At 53.7% G+C, this 14,661-nt stretch overlaps 1 protein-coding gene and 1 long non-coding RNA gene across 2 annotated transcripts; one reads left to right on the plus strand and one right to left on the minus strand.

The window, feature by feature from the left end:
• Nucleotides 1-563: 563 nt before the first annotated feature.
• On the plus strand, nt 564-13,813 carry ITGA2B (integrin subunit alpha 2b). The gene is made up of 30 exons (XM_074343307.1): nt 564-1,081; nt 2,613-2,734; nt 2,822-2,919; nt 3,028-3,193; nt 3,479-3,525; nt 3,607-3,652; nt 3,742-3,870; nt 4,254-4,301; nt 4,459-4,502; nt 4,627-4,680; nt 4,823-4,875; nt 5,070-5,281; nt 7,439-7,621; nt 7,889-7,934; nt 8,035-8,139; nt 8,227-8,282; nt 8,376-8,527; nt 8,683-8,808; nt 9,122-9,189; nt 9,327-9,474; nt 10,011-10,103; nt 10,386-10,465; nt 10,777-10,857; nt 10,982-11,078; nt 11,178-11,330; nt 11,451-11,576; nt 12,064-12,177; nt 12,384-12,485; nt 12,700-12,816; nt 13,571-13,813. The coding sequence occupies exons 1-30, from the start codon at nt 894-896 to the stop codon at nt 13,625-13,627; spliced, it is 3,111 nt and encodes a 1,036-aa protein (XP_074199408.1). The 5' UTR covers nt 564-893; the 3' UTR covers nt 13,628-13,813.
• LOC123618199 (uncharacterized) lies at nt 942-3,150 on the minus strand. The gene is made up of 4 exons (XR_012499585.1): nt 2,862-3,150; nt 2,596-2,741; nt 1,751-1,923; nt 942-1,256 (listed from the first exon to the last, which is right to left on the minus strand). It is a non-coding gene; the product is annotated as an uncharacterized LOC123618199 (long non-coding RNA).
• Nucleotides 13,814-14,661: the final 848 nt, after the last annotated feature.

The raw sequence follows: 14,661 nt of genomic DNA on the forward strand, positions 1-14,661 counted from the left end.
GTGTTAACCCGAGTGCCAGCCTGAGGAGTTGAGGGAGGCATCTCCTAGGCAATGACTCCACTGGAATCAAATCTTAATGACTGGACAAGAGTTCTGTCACCCAAGAAGGAGTGAGGGCCTGCCTCTGATTGAACAGCTGGTACAAATCTCATAGCCTGTGAGCCAGAATACCCTGGAATGACTCCTCTTTATCCCCATCTCCTTTCCCCTTCAGCTGAGATCCATTTGCCACCTGACCCCCCACCCCAGCACTGGCTGCACTGTCGTGGCCACATTAAGACTTGGCCCCAAATGGAGGACAAGTCAGGAAGCTGCTGCACCAATATGGCTGACTGAAGCTGCCCAAGGCCCTGGAAGGAGGAAGTGGATAAGTGCCTTATCCAAAAGGATACAGCAGCCTCAGGCCTTATCAAGTGGCAGGAGCTTCCTCACCCCCTCCCCAACCCCTGACCAAGTCAAAATGTGCCACAGCTGATGTGTGTGAGGGGAGGAGGAGATGCAGAACTGTGGGCTGGAGTGGAGGTGTACAGACCAGTTGGTTCACGGTTGCACTACCCCAAGTAGAAAGCAAAGGTAGCTTAGACTAGCATGCTGGTAGTGGAAAAGGTGGGAAGATTCAAGAGACATAGTTGAAAGGCAGAGTCACCAGGACTTGACGATAAACTACTCTCAAGAAAAGGGAGGAGTTGGCTTTCAGCCATAAGTATCCACCCCCAGGGCGACCTCACCCCCTTCCTGGCAATCCTAGAAACCATGTGGATCCAGGACCTATATAGCCTTTTACTCTGCCCACTGCTCAGCAAGTAGGTTCCAGTTTGATAAGAAAAGACTTCCTGTGGTGGAACTGAAAGGAGCTAATCCATTCCTGCCTAGGACGTTGTGGGAGAAGGAAGATGGCCAGAGCTTTGTGTCCACTTCGTGCCCTCTGGCTTCTGGAGTGGGTGCAGCTGCTCTTGGGACCAGGTGCTGCCCCTCCAACCTGGGCCTTGAACCTGGACCCAGTGCAGCTCACCGTCTACACAGGCTCCAATGACAGCGACTTTGGGTTTTCGTTGGACTTCTTCAAGGACAGCCATGGGAGGTGAGCCCTGGAGGAACTCCCCCACCATCACTGCCTTTGTGGGTCTCAAGTTCCCCATTTGTGATAGAGGTTGAGCAAAGTGATTTCTAGGATCTATTCCTGCTGAGTTCTTGTTAGGAATACTGGGGAGGGATCAGCTCAGGTGAGGGTATCAGCGAGGGGCACCACTGGGGACCTGGGCACAGTGAGAAGAAAGAGAAGGCAAAAGTTGATACCTTATTTTTTCCCCAAGGGTCAGTGTTATGATCCACTCCACCCTCATCCCCTAGAAATACAGAGAGGAGAACATATCTTAAATTGACTTGCAAACCTTGCCTTTCAACTCCATTCCTTTCATCCCCATCAAAATTATAGATATTTGAGAAGAAGCAATAGAGCATTCATGGTTGGGACTGATCAGGCTGTGAAATCAGACTGCCAAGATCAGAGTCCTGGCTCTTCCTCTTTATAGGAACTACCCTGAGCTAGTTACTTATTGAGGTGGGTATTAATGTCCAGTTTCAGGGAGTGGCAATGGCAAATGGCCTTCAAGTATTAGCTCCTTGGGGAATTTCCTCTGCCGAAGAGAGCCACTCCCCCAAAGTTAAGTCCCCTTCCAAATGTGGCCTATGACCAATGACTGATGGAGTATGGAAGGAGGGAAGAAGTATAAGTGTCCAACTCTCTTACCTCAGGACAGTTCTGAAGGGTCCTTTTAGCTCCAGAGTTCCCAGGCCATTGGCCCGTGGCTGTCACTGGGCCTGAATCTCACCTTGACTCTCTCCTCTCTCCTCTCCCTGCTTCTTTCACCTCCTTTCCACAGATACTGGTTTTGGGAATGTCTTAATAAACATGCCGCATGCCTTAAAAAATAAAATAAAATAAATACATATATATATATATGTTGCATTTTTAAGCACTTGTTATGTATTATTTGGCTGGCACCATGCTGAATGTTCCTTATACATTTATTTCATTTACTTCTCCTGACAGCATTGATTGGTTGGTATTGTCCACATTTTATATATGGCAGAGCTGTGATTTGATCTACTAGAGCCCTCAGATGTCAGCACCCCACTACCCACTTTAGAGGTGCCCACTGCTTCCCTAATTCTTCACCATTAAAACTGGCTCTCAGGAAGGGATCTAATAACAGTCTAATAGTCTCCAGACAGATGTAACAGGGTGTATGTAAACCCCTGGTTCTTGGTTGGGCGAGTGGGGAATGTAGATTGTGTACAGAGCTTAGGAAGTCTCTTTCAGCAGGGATATCAAACCCTTCGTGTTCAAAAAAAAAAAAAAAATGGTTAAAGCCTCAGCTTTACCCTTAATTTCCCAGGTGACTGTGGGCATGTGATTTCTCTCACTGGGAGTCAGTTTCACTGGCCATAAAATAAAATATTGGCCTCGATGGTCGGTGAAGTCTCATCGAGGACAGATGATTCTGTGACCCCCAGGGCACCCTGCCCTTCCGGGTAGTGCTCCCACCACGAGCACTGGGACTAGGGGTACCCTGGAATCTGCACTGCGCTCACCCAGCTTTCTTACGCAGCGTGTCCATCGTGGTGGGTGCCCCAAGGGCCGAGGGCCGCAGCCAGGAGAAGACGGGCGGCGTTTTCCTGTGCCCCTGGAAGGCCGAGGGCGGCCAATGCAACCCGCTGGTCTTCGACCTCAGTGAGTCCTGGGCAAGGAGGGAAAGAGAGGGAGGAGGAAGCGTGGATAGCTGGGCTTCAGCGCCCCACCCCATGTCGTGCCCTCCAGATGATGAGACGAGAACCATTGGCACCCAAACTTTACAGACCTTCAAGGCCGGGCAAGGACTGGGGGCGTCGGTCGTTAGTTGGAGAGACAACATTGTGGTGGGTGTTATTACAGGACAGGGCTCAGGGAGCAGACCCGGGTAGGGACACGTGGAGGGGGGAACCCGGGTTCCGCCCTTTCCCCACTCTCCTGTGGCCCTGCTTCAGGCCTGCGCCCCCTGGCAGCATTGGAACGTCCTAGAAAACACCGAAGAAGCTGAGAAGACGCCGGTAGGTGGCTGCTTCGTGGCTCAGCTCCAGAACAGCGGTCGCGCGGAGTACTCGCCCTGCAGGGACAACACCATGAGCCAAGCTTACTCGAAAAGTCAGTTTGGTGAGCGCCGCTCTTGGTTTTGGCTACTCCCACTCGTGGCCATTTAGCCCCACACTTAATACGATCCTTACCCCCTGCCCCTACAGCTCCCGCATGCCCTGCTTTCAATCCGGCATCGCCCACTGGCCCAGCTCAGTCTGCGCCCGCCGCGCTAAGACCACGCCTCAGTATTACCCAGTGGCCCCGCCCCATATGACAATAACGCTACGCGACGCCCCGCCCCAGGCTCCAGAGCAGGCTTCTCGGTTTTCCCCTTCACTGACTCTTCCTCCTTTCCTCCTTTAGGAGACAAGCGCTATTGCGAAGCCGGCTTCAGCTCCGCAGTCACTCAGGCGAGTTAGGGAGCATAAGCGGCGTAGGGGCAGCTCCCAGAAAGGAACCCCTCTCACTCACTTCCAGGGCTTTACTTTCAGGCTGGGGAGTTGGTGCTTGGAGCTCCTGGCGGCTATTTTTTCTTAGGTACATGTCCATCCATTCACCTCCCTTCTCTCGACCTGGATAGACTCCAGGGGTCTGGGCCCCAACACCCGCTGTCCCTCGCGCCCTAGGTCTCCTGGCACGGGTTCCAATTGCCGATATCATCTCGAATTACCGCCAGGGCACCCTCTTGTGGCACGTGCCCACCCAGCAGCTCACCTTCGACGACAGCCGCCCAGAGTACTACGATGGCTACCGGGGTAACCCTGGCACTCCTTTCGGAGCTTCCCAACACTCTAAGTGTTGACCGCCGGTCAGATCCTGCCCTTGTGGGAACGCCCCCATGCTAACCCCGCCTGGCCAGCCCCAGCGCTAAGGCGCCTGCCTCCACCCTCTGCTCCCGCAGCTCCCCCCACCTCACAACCCGCAGACTGCCCGGCTCCCATATGCCTGCCCCACCTCACCTTACCGCCCTGGATTCGCTACGTGGCCTAGGGCAGATCTTGACCTCTCGATGGCCTCAATTTTCCCGTCTACATAATTGCAGGGTTTGGACTGGGTGGTCTCTGAGTCCCCTTTCCTCGCGCTCAGCCCCCTCCCTGCTTCGCCCTCCCGGAAAGACTAATTCGAGCTGTGTCTTCAGGGTACTCCGTGGCTGTGGGCGAGTTCGACGGGAATCTCAACACTACAGGCAAGAAATTCACCTAGTTAGGGGTGGGAGTTGGGGAGCCCGGCCTGGGAAGGAGCACCTCCCCCCTCCCGCCACGGTAATCTCTCCAGGATGCTGAATGTGGGCGGAAGGCGGGTAGGTTCCAAGGACCTCACTCGCTGGGTCTGGCTCTCCCCAGAGTATGTCTTCGGTGCCCCTACCTGGAGATGGACCCTGGGAGCGGTGAGTGTCCTCTGCCAGCCACCCAGTATCCTGAAGCCAGTCTTCAGCCTGACAATCCCCCTAAACCTCCTGTTCTTCTGCCCTGTGGTTAAAAGTGACACGCTCCTGTGTATTGTCCCCGCAGGTGGAAATTTTGGGCTCCTATTACCAGAGGCTGCACCAACTGCACGGAGAGCAGGTGGGGGCCAGGTCCTGGTGCGGGTGGCCGATGCTGGGGGGTTGAGACCCTAGAATGTTCCACGAGACATGGTAAGGGTGAAGTCTAAGAGAGGGTGACAAGTCCTGGAGCAGAAATTAAGGTGCACCCCGTCTTCCTGCAGATGGCTTCATATTTCGGGCACTCAGTGGCCGTCACTGATGTCAACGGGGACGGGTGAGGAGCCAGATGCCCCACCCCTACCCAGCTGGGTCCCCAGTTACCAGAGGCCTCGACTGCCCTTGGTCTTCTCCTTTCCTAACCCTCACTCCCACATGACCACCCAGGTGGGAGCGGGAGGGTGAGGATTTACTCCTGGTCTGCGACATATCTCTAGCCTACCCCCACATAACTGCCCGCTGGGCCTGCAGGAAGCATGACCTCTTGGTGGGTGCACCACTGTACATGGAGAACCGTGCTGACCGCAAGCTGGCCGAGGTGGGGCGCGTTTACTTGTTCCTGCAGTCTCGAGGCTCCCGTGTTCTGGGTGGTCCCAGCCTTCTGCTGACTGGCACACAGCTCTACGGGCGATTTGGCTCGGCTATCGCACCTCTGGGCGACCTCAACCGTGATGGCTACAATGGTAAGGGAAGAAAGGAGCCCCACTTGCTGCAGAGGGGTTAACAGCCACAAAAAAGACCATGGATTTGACCTTGAGGGCAGCAGGCACCAGGAAGGGTTTGCAGCAGGAGACAGTTAAAGGAGACCAATTAGGATTTGTTTGCTTTAGTCTAGGCAAGAGATGGTGACTACCTGGATGTAGATTTTGGCAGTGGAGTTGGAGATGACAGTGATTTCAAGATATTTATTACTTAGATTATTAAGATTTGATGGATGACTGGATGTAGGGCTAAGAGAAAGAGGAGTTAGATGGGTGATGGTTCCCTCCACTGCCTGGAGCTCAGGCCATGCAGCAGGTCTGGAAGGGGTGAGATGGGGTGGGGGAGATCAGCAGTTCAGCTCGGGGCCTGTGTGATATTAAAGGACTTAGGAGCATTAGGCAGACAAGTCCAGAGAACAGCTGTATGTAGCTTCCTTCCCCCACTTCCAGCAGAGGGATCTGAGTGGGAGACAGGGGCTTGGGGAGAGTGGATGAGGTCCTGGGAGCTTGTGAATTGTGAAGAGGCCCAGGACAGAGCCCTGGGGAGCAAGAGCATTTAGCGGACTTCCACAGAAAATGAGTCTGGAAAGGAGACAGAGGAATGTTCAGAGAGGTAGGAAGGAAACCGGGAGATCTGATGATCCAGAACTCAAAGGAAGAGTGCTTTAAGCAGGAAGAAGCTGGATCAGTGGCTCCAGATGCTGCTGAAAGTTAGTTAGATGGGTCTGGAGAAGCATCCGTGGGCTTTAGCAAGAAAGAGGTCATGGGTGACAGTGACAAGAACTGATTTAGGGCTGGGTAGGGACCAAAGCCAGAATGCCATGGGGCAAGGTATGAATGGAGGTGAGGAATTGATAACAGCCAGGGTAGACAGCTCTTCCAACCAGTCTGTGAAAGGAAAATGAGAAAAGATGATTTCTGAAAGGACATGAAGGTCAAGGGAAGATTATTTTAATTTCAAAGAATATGGAGTAGGTTGAATGTGGAGGAAAATTATCTTGTAGGGTAATGGGGCAGGGAGAGCAGAGTGAGCTGGAGGAGGGTCCCTGTAATGCCTGGAGGATGTGGAGATGGGATGCTCAGCCCAGTGGCAGGGTAGAGAAGGAACACCTAGTCCAGGGTCATGCGGAAAGGGGGAAAAAGTCGGTGTGGAGTTATAGTACAAGTGTTGGGCTGCTTCTCTTTGTGAAGGAAGTGGGGACCTGGGAACTTGACTGAATGGAGAAGGCTTGAAATAGATGCTGAGCAAGAAAACCCTGAGGGACTGCTGGGCAGCACCAAGGTCTCTGGTGAAAGCTGGAGGTCAGAAATTCGTAGTGTCCAATATGGTGGGGTCTGGCTAGGCTTGCTCAGGACTGGCAATGGGGGCAAGATGGCTGAGGATATGGCAAAAGTGATCCGATGGTCAGAAAATAAGTGAAGAGATGAGGAAGCCAAAGATCAGGAGCCAGTAGAGGCCCAGGGCCTGTGGACGAGACTGATCTGAGTGGTCTGTTTGGATGAATTCTATGTAACTCGATCAGAAACATCAATAAAGATTTTGAAAAGAAAAAACTGCACGGAAAACATACCGTAAAGTCAGAAAACAAAGGAAAGACAGTTACAAGATTGTATCAAAGATATTAATTCCTATCACATGCAAAGAATTCTTACAAATTAATAAGATTATGATGATTCATATATTTTCAAGAGGGATCTGAAAAGTTATTAGTGATGACAAGCCCTTGGTGTGGCTCTGGGTTTGCATGGTGGGAGTGGAATAGAGTGAAGACCCCAGGGGAAGAGGAGGCCAGTATTTAATAGGTCTTTGTTACTTAATCTTCTGGGATTCCATTTTCTCTTCTAAAATGAGAAGAATAATGCCTGATTTTCAGGATTAAATGAGATTATGTCAATCTATTTTCCTCAACAGATAGTGAGAGCTGTTACTGTTTTTCTAATAAGCTGACTTGATGAGTGTCCCTCCTACCCAATTGTAAACTCCTGGAGGCAGGGCCACTGCCTTCTTGACCCGGACTTTTGCATTCCTCTCCTGGTCTCCCTGGGGTCTGCCCAGGGAAGGAGCTCAGGAAAGTTTCACAGGACCATCTGGAGAGACTGGATAACAAGCAGCCACTCCCTTTCTGTTGCTCCTTCCAGATGTTGCAGTGGCTGCCCCCTATGGTGGTCCCAACGGTCGGGGCCAAGTGTTGGTGTTCCTGGGTCAGAGTGAAGGGCTTAACTCACACCCCTCCCAGGTCCTGGACAGCCCCTTTCCTACAGTCTCTGGCTTTGGCTTCTCCCTTCGAGGTGCCACAGACATCGATGACAATGGATACCCAGGTGCCCCTGGACTGCCTCCAGCTAGACAGGGAAGGCCCTTGGGTATTAGCTGAAGATGCTGAGAGACACAGCCAGGGGCCCGTGCCTGACCTGGTGCCCGACTGACAGCTCTGACTTGTCTGTGGGGCTGGGATGACAGGGGAGGCCAGATCAGACTTACAGTGGGGGAGGTAGGGTGGGGAACCCCTGGGAAAATGAGATGAGGACCCCAATGCCCTCGCTAATGAACAATTCTGACACCTCTTCCCTCCCCACCAATGTCTATAGACCTGCTGGTAGGAGCTTACGGGGCCAACAAGGTTGTTGTGTACAGGTGAGCCCTGGCTCCAGGGGCAGGGGAGGGGAGGACCCACACCATCAGAGGAGACTAGGCCAGGAAGGGTCACAGTGGCAAGCCTCCCTCATCCCACCAGAGCTCAGCCAGTTGTGAGAGTCGTTGTCCAGCTGCTGGTGCAAGATTCGCTGAATCCTGCTGTAAAGAATTGTGACCTGCCCCAGACCAAGACACGAGTGAGCTGGTGAGGAGATGGAGGGCATGTGCCAGGCAGGACTTGGGACCTCAGTTGAGGGGCCCTAGCCCCTCATCCCCTCTCACGTCTTTGCAGCTTTAACATCGATATATGTGTGGGAGCCACGGGGCACAACATTCCCAAGAAGCTGCGTGAGTAGCCTGATGGGGACAGGAGGGAGATGGGCCTGGCTCCCCCTGGGAGCTGGCCAAGGAGACCCTGGCCCTCCCTACTTGCCCTGCCAGGCCTAAATGCCGAGCTGCAGCTGGACCGGCAGAAGCCCCGCCAGGGCCGGCGGGTGCTACTACTGGCCTCTCAACAGGCGAGCACTATCCTGCATCTGGATCTGGGCGAGAGGAGCAGCACCATCTGCCAAAACATTACAGCCTTCCTCCGAGTACGCCCAGGCTGGGGATGGGCAGGGCAGGGCAGGGTGTGCAGAACCTGTTCATCCAGCCCTGGCTTAGGCTGGGCGCTGCAGGGGATGGCCAATGAGACACACATGGTAGGGTGCTTGGTAGCAAGATGGCCTGACTCTTGCCCCCTCCCTAGGATGAGGCTGACTTCCGGGACAAGCTGAGCCCCATCATGCTCAGCTTCAATATGTCCCTGCAGCCCGAGATGGATGGAATAGTGCCTGTTTCCGTGCTGCATGGAGACACCCACGTCCAGAAACAGGTACGGGTGGGTGGGTGCAGGCAAGAGAGGTGCAGGATCCCCTGCCAGAAAGTCAGAGTTAGGGATAGTGTCCAAATCATAATATGAACCCCAAAACCTAGATGTCACCTCCAATCTGATATTACTCTGAACCCTAATGAAACCTCCAAAATCTCAATATCCCCAAACCCTCATCTAAATCCCGAATATTGATGTCACCTCTAAACGTTGATATAAACCCTGATGCTTCTCCTTTTCCTTCCCAGACCTTCTAGTTCCCTAAGCCCTGAAGTAACCCCCAAACTTACCCACACACCTGATGTGCCCCCTCTAGACCCGCATCATCCTGGACTGTGGGGAAGATGACCTGTGTGTGCCACAGCTTCAGCTCACTGCCAATGTGTATGGAGACCTCCCACACTCCCCGACTCTGGCCCCATCTGCCCTGATGATACCCACTCCCCACCTGGGTCCTGATCCTCTGTCCTCAACCTGTCCCCTCCTCTCAGACCCTGGGGTTTACTCCTTTCTCCCAATAGGACGGGCTCCCCACTCCTAATCGGAGCCGATAATGTGCTGGAGCTGCAGATGGATGCAGCCAACAAGGGTGAGGGAGCCTACGAGGCTGAGCTGGCCGTGCACCTGCCCCCAGGTGCCCACTACATGCAGGCCCTCAGCAACAACAAGGTGAGTGTGCCACCCCCGGGGTGTTGTCGGGGGGCCTGGAAGGAGCAGGAGCCTTGATTCTCATCTCCCACCTGAGAGCTCCCACTTTTATGCTTTCCTTTAAAAGCTGTGATTTTTTTTTCCTTTTAATTTGGGAGAGCAGTACTTGCTAATGGCACAAAATTCAAGAACTCTGTTATAAACCCCAAACCAAGAATGGCTCAGGAAATGAATGTTAACATTCAGTGAACTTCCTTCCAGTCTTTTTTCTCAACATTGACTTTTACATAAGGATATGTTTATTTTATTGATGTAATTTAAAACAATGGGCTTATATTCCATGTAATGTTTTGTGGGTTTTATTTTTTTAAAAATCATTGAAAAGAATAAAGTGCTACAATAATACATAAAGAGGAATGTGACAGTCCTTTAAAATCCCTCACTGAGAAACTCCCCTCCTCTCCCTGGCATCCTCCCTTCCCTGACTTTCCAAGGGAGCTTAAATATATATGGGATGCTCTGTGACCACCTTCTTTCTTGGGACTGCCACCTCAAAGGACTTTGAGAGGCTCATCTGTAACCAGAAGAAGGAGAATGAGACCAAGGTGGTGCTTTGTGAGCTGGGCAACCCCATGAAGAGGAATGCCCAGGTGAGACCACCATGTCCTGGGTGCTGGGTCTCCTCTACCAGGGGTTCACAGGCAGCTATATTTTAGGGGTTAGGTTTGCAGTCAGATGGCTCTGGGCTGGACTCCTGGTCCTTCTACTCCCTAGATGTATGTTCTTGGGTGAGTAACTCCTTTGAATGGGCTTCTAAGCAAAATGGAGATGAATGAGGGTACCCTTGAAGGATGAGGACTGAAGGCCACATTCAGAGCAGGACCACCCACAGTGGGCATTTGGGCAGTGACTTTGGCCCTCCTGTCTCTCAGATAGGAATCACGATGTTGGTGAGTGTGGGGAACCTGGAAGAGGCTGGGGAGCAGGTGTCCTTCCGGCTGCAGATCAAGAGGTACTAGACTGGGGACCACTCCCCTCCCCTGTCCGATCCCAATGTAGAGACACTTCAGATGCCCTCCATACATAAGGGTCATCTGGGATGCCCACTCCTTAGACTGTCCTGTTCCTTTTCTTCCTCAGAAATTGTTTCTGAGTCTTGGAGCCCTAGAGGAAGTTCTTTTCCAGGTCTGACTTTAGTGTGGCTTGCTGCTTGTGGAGCTAGCTCTTCCTGAGCCCTCTGAAATTCTGGCCCTGCCCCAGAGAGTCCTGATGTTCACTGGGCTGGCATCCCTGACCTGTTTCTCCTCATCCATTCCCCTACAGCAAGAACAGCCAGAATCCAAACAGTGAGACTGTGGTGCTGGATGTGCCAGTCCGTGCAAAGGCTCATGTGGAGCTGAGAGGGTGAGAGGCCAGGGATGGATAAGGGAGATGGCAGGCAGAGCCTGAAGGTTCAGGGGATCCTGGGTGAACCCCCACAGGCAAGTCAAGGGATCCAGCTCACTCTGGGGTTCTCGGGCCCTGGCAGGAACTCCTTTCCAGCCTCCCTGGTGGTGGTAGCAGAAGAAAGCAACAAGGAGAACAGCTCAGACAGCTGGGGCCCCAAAGTGGAGCACACCTATGAGGTAGGGAGGAGCCTCCGGGCCTCAGGCTGGGGTGGGAGGGTCCCAGGAGTTAGTCTAGGTCCTGAGCCACCTAACTTTCTGCCACCACCACCCCACCAGCTCCACAACAATGGTCCTGGTACTGTAAGTGGCCTCCGCCTTCTCCTTGGCCTCCCTGGCCAGTCCCAGCCCTCTGACCTGCTCTACATCCTTGATATACAGCCCCAGGGAGGCCTTCAGTGCTCCCCAGAGCCTTCTCCCAATCCCCTCAAGGTGAGAGCCTGGGTGGAAGAAAGAGCTGTGGGTGAGTCCGCAGCCCATCAACCGGGACCCCTCGGGGAGGGCAGGGAGATGGACAGAGCTCAGGACCTGAAGGCCTCTTTTCCTCCCCAGCTGGACTGGGGGCTGCCCACCCCCAGCCCTTCCCCTCTTTACCCGGCCCATCATAAGCGGGATCGCAGACAGGCATTCCTGTCAGAGAAGAAGCAGCCCTCCAGGCTTCAGGATTCAATTCTGGTGGTGAGCAGTCTCTGTGGTCTCCAGCTGGGGCCTCCCTGGAGCCCAGAGACAGAGGGGATGAGGCAGAGGCAGGGAGGGAGAGGGGCAGCTGGTGTGATGTGGGCCTCAAGTGGGCCACCTTGGTCCCACAGAGTCCTCGACAAGAATATGAAGAATTGTGCTGGCCTTGTGTCTGGGGCGGGGGCCACTTGAATTTAAGATTTCCAGCGCATTAAAGAAAATGAGTAAATGCCAAAGCAGGGTTGTAAAAATTCTGGGTATTGAACGCTATATGATTCATTCACTTCTTCCTGCCTTCTCCCTGCATCTCGGGGACTGTGTGAGTAATCACATTTAGAGATAACGTCCAAAGCTTGAATCTGAGGCCCTTCCGGAGGGGGAAGCCAGGCCCCAGCTTCCTGACCCCCAGACGCCTCTGTCTTGGGTCCTGTGATGAGGGGGGGTGATGGGTCAGGAGGGGCTGGGGACTGATGACGCATCCCCTCAGAGCTGCGATTCGGCGCCCTGTACTGTGGTGCAGTGTGAGCTGCAGGAGATGACGCGTGGGCAGCGGGCCATGGTCACGGTGCTGGCCTTCCTGTGGTTACCCAGCCTGCGCCAGGTGGGCCTGGGTGCGGGTGGGCGGGGCCTCCTGAAGGCGGGGCCCAAGTGTGCTGGGGGCGGGGCTTCGGGGAGGGGGAAGAGAGTGAGGGAAAGATTTACTCTGGACTTTGGAGGGGACGGGATTAGGCGAGACGGGAGTCTGTGGCTGGGACTCTTGCAACCAATAGACCTCGTGTAAATGGCTTTCACCCCCACCCTATCCAGAGGCCCCTGGATCAGTTTGTGCTGCAGTCGCACGCTTGGTTCAACGTCTCCTCTCTTCCCTACGCCGTGCCCGCCCTCAGCCTGCCCAGTGGGGAAGCTCTGGTGAGTGTGGAAGGATGGTGGCAGAAATGAGTCCTGCAGGTCTCCCATTGGTCTACCTACGTGTTTGTGCCCAGCAGGATGGGGGCGGGGCCTCCCCAGGTCTGAGAGATGGGACAGGTAGGTGGCTTGGTTGGGGGTCACCAGCCCGCAAGTTTGAGTCTTTGGGAAAGGCAAGTGTCACCATGACCGAGGAGATGCGCGGGTCTCCCCTCAGGTGCAGACGCAGCTGCTTCAGGTCCTGGAGGAGAGGGACATTCCAATCTGGTGGGTGTTGGTAGGTGTGCTGGGCGGCCTGCTGCTGCTCACACTCCTGGTCCTGGCCATGTGGAAGGTGAGGAATGAAGGGAGGGTGGGGTCTGTGGGTGGGCAGTCTCACAGGGAGGCAGAAAGAGATGGTGACCCAAGTGGGTGACCTGTCTCTGATCTACATCTCCTATCAGAGTGTCATTCACCAGAGGACCTTTTCCGGGGCACAGTGCCTGGGAGAGGTGGCACCTGAAACTCTAAGGCCTTTAGACCCATTTCCCCCTGAGAGCAGGAGTACCAGGGAATGAGTCCTGCCTTTAGGAATTCAGTGGCCACTGAGAAGGACAAAGTTCACCTCCTCCCTGTTCTGTCCTTCCCCTGACTGAGGTGGGAGACCCAGATCTGATCCAGACCTTGCTTCCTGCTCCTTCTGAGGCCCTGGTGGGTCACTCCCAACTCAGCACCTGAAGAACATGTGGGCGGTTCTCAAACTCGCTCAGGTGTCCAGGCTCTGGGAAGCCATGGTGCTTTTAGGCAAAACCGCACATTAGACTTATAATAATCAAATACATACTACATGAGCTTGAGTCACATAAAGACATAATCATCAATATTTAAGAAAAATTCAGGGAAGAAAAAACAAAACACTAAAAAAGATTTTTGTTACAGGCATTATCTCTAAATGGGGAATGGTTTCCATTTGATGGTGGGGTTTGTATTCTCTGCTGGTCCAGGGCGAGGACCTTACCGCTGGCTGGTTTCTAGGATATATCCTCCACTGCTGCTCTGGGGTCTAAATATCATCTTTACACCCTGTTCATGTTCCTGTGCACCCCCAGCTCGGCTTCTTCAAACGGAATCGGCCACCTTTAGAAGAAGAAGATGAGGAGGAGTGATGGTGCAGCCCACGCATGCTCTGTCCTAAGCAGGAAGGCTGGGTGGTGCCTGCTTTGCCCCTTCTCCAGCGACTGCCTAGCTCTGGTCTCCCACGAGTTGGAGCTGTTCCATGAGGCCTCCCGATGTCCTCCCCCTCCCATCAGAGCTGGGTCACCTCCTTTCCTGCTGCCTAATAAAGAGGCTGAGCCCCACCCCCAGCATGCTGCCTCCTTTTGGGGTCAGAGGAGTGGAGGGGGCCAGAAGTGATGTTTGGAGTGGGGATCTAGGGCTGACAGAAGTATGAGCAGAGAGGGTCTCTGCCAGGGCAAAGAGTGCAAATTACTGTCTTTGGGGACTGTCAGGGAGTAGAGGGTGGGGGGTAGAACAAGGGAGAAAGGGTGGCAGAGCCTCCAAGTGAGACTGGAGGGGGATGAGTGTCTGAGGGTGGCTGAGTGGGATGGGGGTTGGGATCAGCAGAGAAAACAGGCTGGGACCCTGGTGCGCAGCTTTAAACAATATTTTTCCCTCGATTTTGGAGGGAATAAACCTTAGGATGATCTGAGACTTGGGAAAATAACATGCTGTCCCCATGCTCATAAAAGGAGGTGCTTACAGCTGTGTTCAGAGTAAGGAGGGGCAGAGGGAGGCTGACTAAGCCCTCAGCCTGAGGAAGGCAGTGTTACAGCAGGGAGAGAGGAGCAGGCACTGCTATCTGGCTCCCCTGCTGCCTGCTGTTCCTTCTTCCCCACCAAGGGGAAGGGTTTTCAGTTAGGAACTTGGGCCCTGGGCAGGGAGCTCACAGGAGGGCTAGGAGTGGAAGACAACAGTCCCACCCCCAAGACTGGAGTCAGCGGATAGAGGTGGGGGGTTCCACCTGGAGTCCTGAGAGGTTCATTAGTTCAATAAATATTTATTGAGCACCTACCATGTACCCAGCACTATTCCAGTGCTGGTTTGGAGCAGTGAAGAAAACAAAGTCTCTGTGCTCATGGAACTTATATTCAACCAAGGATAAAGAGTAAACAAATTAATATACGGTCAGGGGCAATCGGTG

This window comes from Camelus bactrianus, chromosome 16 (genome assembly GCF_048773025.1).
Source record: "Camelus bactrianus isolate YW-2024 breed Bactrian camel chromosome 16, ASM4877302v1, whole genome shotgun sequence".
In the NCBI taxonomy this organism is placed as follows: domain Eukaryota; kingdom Metazoa; phylum Chordata; class Mammalia; order Artiodactyla; family Camelidae; genus Camelus; species Camelus bactrianus.